This window comes from Dipodomys ordii, unplaced genomic scaffold (assembly GCF_000151885.1).
Source record: "Dipodomys ordii isolate 6190 unplaced genomic scaffold, Dord_2.0 Scaffold19, whole genome shotgun sequence".
Lineage (NCBI taxonomy): Eukaryota > Metazoa > Chordata > Mammalia > Rodentia > Heteromyidae > Dipodomys > Dipodomys ordii.
In genome coordinates, this window is record NW_012267235.1 from 12,003,313 (window position 1) to 12,009,711 (window position 6,399).

Below are 6,399 nucleotides of genomic sequence, written 5' to 3' on the forward strand. Positions count from 1 at the left end.
GCTTGTGCTGCTGTGGTGTTGATGAATTGGGAATAGACAAATTAATTTGTTGCTGTATTTCTCAGGGCCAACAGAGCAAGACTGCAATAATCTGTGTGAGCTTTGAGGTCTGATTGGATGTGGCCAAGCAACCTGACAGGCTCCTGGGAGAGATCAGGGTTTACAGTACAGATCTGGGACCCTCTTTGACCCTGACAGCTTCCCAGTGCCTATTTCCTGGGGTCTCTTCCTTCCTAGTTTTCATCCTGATAACTCTTCTTTCTCTTCCACACAGATCCTTTGACGTGGTTTCTGTTTCTCCACAGGAGGAGGCTGGGCAGAAAGGACTCACTGAGCCACCTCCCACTCTACTCCATGTTGGCTGTGTTCTCAGGTGAGAATGCTGTACAGACTGTAGCTAGGAGAAATTGCACCTTTAGGAGCAGGCTAGCAAGGGCATCCATTTTATCCTGGCTGGGGAGTGACAGGAAATGGTTATGGGGGAGCTTTTTCTCCTTCCAGTGACAGGTTTGCATTGCATTAATCTGTGACTTTGGAGGATAGAAGGCCTTAGCCTTCACTGTGACCTAAAATATCACTGGTTTTTTCCGGTCTACATATTAGATATTCTAGTTTTGGACATTGGCCAGACTTGGGTTAACCCCGGACATCTGTGACTCAGATTTCCACCAGATTCTGACCAGCAGCCTCTGACTTCCTCCCAGTTCATCTCCTGGTCTCAGAAGCTCCTGAACTATGTCCAGCCTTTGAGATTCTCCCTGGCCTCTTTCTTTCCCTAGGCTGGCGCCATGCCACCCCCTGCAGAGGTGACAGATCCATCCCATGCCCCGGCTGTCCTGCGACAGCTCAATGAACAGCGGCTCCGTGGCCTCTTCTGTGATGTCACCCTTATAGCCGGAGACACCAAGTTCCCAGCTCACCGCAGCGTCCTGGCTGCCTCGAGTCCTTTCTTCAGAGAGGCTCTGCTAGCTTCAGCCCCACTTGCCCTCCCACCAGTTACTGGGGGCTCAGCTCCTAATCCTACAACCACCACAGCTGCCTCTTCCTCCTCCTCCTATTCTTCCTCTTCTTCCTCCTCCTCTTCTCCCCCTCCAACCTCCCCTTCTGCTTCATCCCCACCCCGGGTCTTGGAGCTGCCAGGGGTCCCAGCAGCTGCCTTCTCTGATGTCCTCAACTTCATCTATAGTGCCCGGCTTGCACTTCCTGATGGTGGAGGGGATGGGGCAGCTGTAGCAGAGATTGGAGCCCTGGGCCGACGACTGGGCATCTCACGCCTGCAAGGCCTAGGGGAGGGAGGTGATGCCTGGGTACCTCCGACTCCAGCCCCTGTGGCCACTTCACAACCTGAAGAAGACAGCTTCCATCCTGGGCCTAGGCCAGATGGAGAGTGGGAGGATGACAAGATGGAGACCCCAGACTCACAGCCTCCGCTGTCCAGGCGGTCTCTCCCCTGCCCTCGATGTGGAAAAACCTTCATCCATCCCAAGCGGCTACAGACCCATGAGGCTCAGTGTCGACGGGGAGCCAATTCTCGGGTGTCTACAGGCCTGGGAGCTGGAGGCCCTGGCCCTGGTGGTCCTGCAGGAGTAGATGCCTCAGCCCTGCCTTCTCCAGTGAGCTTCCGAGGTGGCCCTGAGCACTTGGTGAAGGTAGTGGGTGGCCACGTGCTCTATGTGTGTGCAGCCTGTGAGCGTTCCTACGTGACCCTGTCCAGCCTAAAGCGCCACAGCAATGTGCACTCCTGGCGGAGGAAGTACCCCTGCCGCTACTGTGAGAAGGTGTTTGCTTTGGCTGAGTACCGCACTAAGCACGAGGTGTGGCACACTGGGGAGCGCAGGTGAGTGGCCAGGGCCTGGGTCATGGGAGGAAGTGGGGAGGACAAGAGAGGGAATGGGCAGAGCATGGGGCCCGGCAAGTCATACATCCACCCTTGTGTCCTGACCCCTGATCATTCACCCACCAACAACCTGCCTCCCTCCAGCCCCAGTTCCTTCCTGGTGTGTATCAGCAACTTGCTTGCCATACTCTGGCTTGGTTGCTATGAGGAAAGAAAAGATGAGAAAATTATGCTCACCAGAGAAGACTCAGAATGTAGCCATGCCTGCCAGTATTTATAATACTCCAAACTGCACCTGGTATTTCCATAGTGCATCTGTTCCTAAGTCATTTCCCCATTCTGGCATTGGTGCTTCAGAAGAAGGCTTTGGGAGTTAGAATGCACAATTATTCCCAATTCACAGCTGAGGCCAAGAGTCATGCAGTGGGTAGGAGCTGCTGAGCTGGGACTGGAGCCCCACCTGAGGCTGGCAGGGCGAGGCAAGCTGCATGGAAGGACAGTGAGCAGAGGGTGCGGGGTGGGCGATAGAGGTTTGAGAGCTAGAGAGGACATAGGAAGCTGAGCGTCTGGTTTCAGAGCTTCTGACATCTTCCTCTGTTTCTGCCCTGTTCCCTGTTGTCCTGACCCAGGTACCAGTGCATCTTCTGTTGGGAAACCTTTGTCACCTACTATAACCTGAAGACCCACCAGCGAGCCTTTCATGGCATTAGCCCTGGCCTCCTAGCCAGCGAGAAGACACCCAATGGAGGCTACAAGCCCAAGCTTAACACCCTCAAGCTGTACCGCCTGCTCCCCATGAGGGCAGCCAAGCGGCCCTACAAGACCTACAGCCAAGGAGCTCCTGAGGCCCCCCTTTCTCCACGCCTCCACCCACCAGCCCCTGTGGCCATGCCATCCAGCCCCCCACCCAAACCCCCACCTGCCCCCGAGCCTGGCCCGCCCCCCTCGGTCATCACCTTCGCCCACCCAGCTCCCTCCGTCATTGTCCACGGGAGCGGCGGCAGCAGCAGCGGCGGTGCAACAGGGGGTGGACTGGCCAGCACGGGAGGAGCCCAAGCCGCCTCAGTCATCACCTACACTGCTCCCCCAAGACCCCCCAAGAAACGGGAGTACCCGCCTCCGCCCCCTGAGCCTGCAGCCACACCCACCCGCCCAGCCTCCACCACTGTCAGCCCGGCCACAGCTGCAGGGCCCGGCACAGCCACAGAGGAGACCAAGAGCCGGAATCCTCGGGCAGGGCGGACTCTGACTTACACGGCCAAGCCCGTGGGTGGGGTCGGGGGGGCTGGGGGAGCCGCTGCCGGAACAGGCCGGGGCTCCCAGCTACCTGCTCCGCCCCCACTGTGTCAGATCACTGTGAGAATTGGAGAGGAGGCCATTGTCAAGCGTCGCATCTCAGAAACCGATCTGCGTCCTGGGGATCTGAGCGGAGAGGAGGTGGATGAGAGTGAGGAAGAGGAAGAGGAGGACGAAGAGGAGGAGGAGGAGGACAATGAGGAAGAATCAAAGGCCAGTGGGGAGGATCAGCTGTGGAGGCCCTACTATTCCTACAAGCCTAAGCGCAAGGCTGGAGCTACCAGCGGGGGCAGCAGTGGGGGCAATGGGATTCCCCGAAGTCGACGACCACCACGCTGGAGGCAGAAGCTGGACCGGAGGGGCTGGGAGGAGAGCCCAGCCCTGGAAGTCCCAACAGGGCGGCCACGCGGTGAGCGGAGGCACCACTGTGGGGACTGTGCCCAGACCTTCCCCAACCTGAGGAAGCTTCGGAAACACCAGGAAGCCCACAGTGGGGGCTCGCACAGCTCCAGGACTGGACGGAGGCCTTCTACCCGCTTCACCTGCCCTCACTGCGCCAAGGTGTGCAAAACAGCCGCTGCCCTGAGCCGACACGGACAGAGGCATGCTGCCGAGCGGTCTGGGGGGACCCCCACCCCTGTCATCGCCTACTCCAAGGGCAGTGTTGGCACCAGGCCTGGGGCTGTCAAGGAGGAGGCTCCCCAAGAGATGCAAGTGTCCTCCTCCAGTGGGGAGGCCGGAGGTGGGAGTGCTGCTGCTGAGGAGGCTCCAGACACGGCCTCACTCCAGGACCCTGTCATCTCAGGGGGTGAAGAACCCCCAGTAGTAGTAGGGGGCAGCCATGGGTACCCTCCTGTGCAGGAATTCCCCCTGGCCTTAATAGGGAGTGGCCGGGAACCTGGCAGTGGCAGAGGCAAAGCTGGAGGTGAGGGGCCAGTGGGGGCTTCCCAGGGGGACCAGATGGAAGCTGCAAAAGTCACCTTCTATCCGGAGCCCTACCCGCTCGTCTATGGCCCCCAGCTTTTGGCGGCCTACCCTTACAACTTCAGCAACTTGGCTGCGCTCCCAGTTGCTCTCAACATGGTCCTACCTGATGAGAAGGGTGGGGGGGCCCTTCCCTTCCTGCCAGGAGTCTTCAGCTACACAGTGAATCCTCAAGCAGCTCCTCCTACTCCCCCAACTCCACCACCCCCAATTCTTCCTCCATCAGGTCCTCCTAAGGGAGAAGGGGAAAGGGCAGGAGTTGACAGAACGCAGAAGGGAGATGTGGGGTGAGCCAGGCTGTGGGACCCGGATCTCGTGTCACCAGATGCCACCCTCCCTGAACCCCCACCACCACTACCAGCTCCCTGGCCTCCTTAGCCCCTTGGGAGCCCCACCACACTTTTGTGCAGGGACTTGGGGGTCCCTGGAGCTCAGGGGTCAGGCTGCTTCGTGTGAGATCGTAGTTTTCCCATCTCCTGGGAAGGGATCTTTAGTTGTTCCCCTCTCACTCTTCCTCCAGGGAATGGCCCCCTTGAGGGGCAGGGCCAGCTCCCACCCCTTTTCCAGCCCGTGGGGCAACTGAGCAATATACTTATCTGAATCTCTATTCACAGCCCCCACCAGCTCTGAATGTCTAACCTGCTCCCCTCATTGGTAAACCTAGGCGGGGGGGAAAACATCTCTCACTTCATTATCTCTGCTGTTTCTGAAGCTTTCTGAGTCCTTCCCCAGATGCTTCCAGCACATTCCATTCTGTGTGGCCCAGGGCCTGGACCAGACCATTGTGATAGCTGCCCCACCCACCTGCCTGGGAGCATGGCTTCGGATTCCGTTCTTCCCAAGGGTGGGTTTTTCTCTGTCCTTGTTTCCTTCACGTCCAGATGCCACGCCTTCCTTGGCTCTCATGCCTTTGGATCTTCCATACTTCTTCCTGTGCTCCTAGACTTTGGAGGTGGCCTTGCCCAATCCAGGTTCAAAGGAGGTGTTAGGGGAAAGGATACACCTCTGTTTCATGACTGAGCACTTTTCCAGTCCAGGACAGGGAATTCTTGGTTCCTACCTTGACTTTCAAATCCAGTGACCCCTCAGATTCTTCCAAGGGAAAAGAGGTGAGTAGATCATGCCTCTTCCTGCCTTTACATATGGCCTCTTTTGGGCTACACCAGATTTGAGAGCCAAGGACACCATATGGGATGAGGGAAAGAATCTATGTTCTACCTGCTTCCCCCCTCATGGTTTTTCCCAGACTAGACCAAATAGCCAGAAAAAAACAAAAAACAAAACAAAACAAAAAAAAAACTATGGGGATTCAATGAGTGGGTAAGCCCAAGATTTGCACATGACCTTTCATCCTTACCTTCCCCCCCATCTTCCCCAGTGTTGCTGTCCTCACCAGATGGTTTGGGGGGACCATCCTACTCTCCTGGTGGGCTTTGGGGTATCCCCACCAGCTTTCCCTCCAATAGCACCTTATACCCCATCTTTGACTCAGTTCCCCACACCCAAAGATCCCAGCCTAGGGAAGGGGTGCAGGGACCATAAATAGTCCCTAATCCCTAATTTGCACTAGTTAACCCTGGTCAGGGGTCCGTTTTTCCTTCCAGTGGGGAGAAGAAGAAATGTTTGCTCTTAGTTCTTTTTGAAAACAGAGCCTCCCTGCTCTGTAATTGGATAAGTATTTCCCATCCCATCCACCTCCATTCAAGTCAAGAGGAGAGCCAGTTTGGGGGAACAAATTTGACAAGTGGGAGTTAGAGGCGCTGCAGTTTAAAAAGGGAGAAAGGTCACTGTCATCAAAATGGCAACATTTCTCTCAGCTACTGTTTTTTTTTTTTTTAACTTCTTGTTTTATTTTGCCAAGATGGCTGCCCTCTCAGTAATTACAGAGAGGACAAGATCATGGCTTTTGGAGGGAGGTAAGTTTGTAGAGGTCCAGGAGCATCCTCCTACCCTTCCAGCATATAGGAAAGGGGAGGGAAGTTTTTTGTTTTTTTTTTTTTGGTTGGTTGTGGGGCTTGAACTCAGGGCCAGGGCACTGTCCCTGAGCTCTTTTCTCAAAGCTAGTACTCTACCACTTTGAGCCACAGCTCCACTTCCAGTTTTCTGGTGGTTAGTTGGAGATAAAGAGTCACACAGGGACTTTACAGCCCAGGCTGGCTTCAAGCTGTGATCCTCACATCTCAGCCTCCTGAGTAGTTAGGATTACAGGCATGAGCCACTGACACTTGGTGAGGGAAGGATTTTGACAGGCTCCCTGAATGTTTAATACAGAGGAGTCACTC

General features: G+C 55.9%; 1 protein-coding gene across 1 annotated transcript; it reads left to right on the forward strand.

Moving 5' to 3' along the window:
• Positions 1-302: 302 nt before the first annotated feature.
• On the forward strand, positions 303-6,130 carry Zbtb4 (zinc finger and BTB domain containing 4). The gene is made up of 3 exons (XM_013013482.1): positions 303-373; positions 780-1,837; positions 2,467-6,130. Exons 2-3 carry the CDS (start codon positions 789-791, stop codon positions 4,406-4,408), a joined length of 2,991 nt encoding a protein of 996 aa, XP_012868936.1. The 5' UTR covers positions 303-373; positions 780-788; the 3' UTR covers positions 4,409-6,130.
• The last annotated feature ends 269 nt before the right edge of the window (positions 6,131-6,399 follow it).

Bases quoted from the DNA above. Each gene is read 5' to 3' on its own strand.
- Zbtb4 (XM_013013482.1), top strand. From the start codon at position 789: ATGCCACCCCCTGCAGAGGTGACAGATCCATCCCATGCCCCGGCTGTC. The intron at 1,838-2,466 runs GTGAGTGGCCAG...GTCCTGACCCAG, and splicing joins TGGCACACTGGGGAGCGCAG to GTACCAGTGCATCTTCTGTT.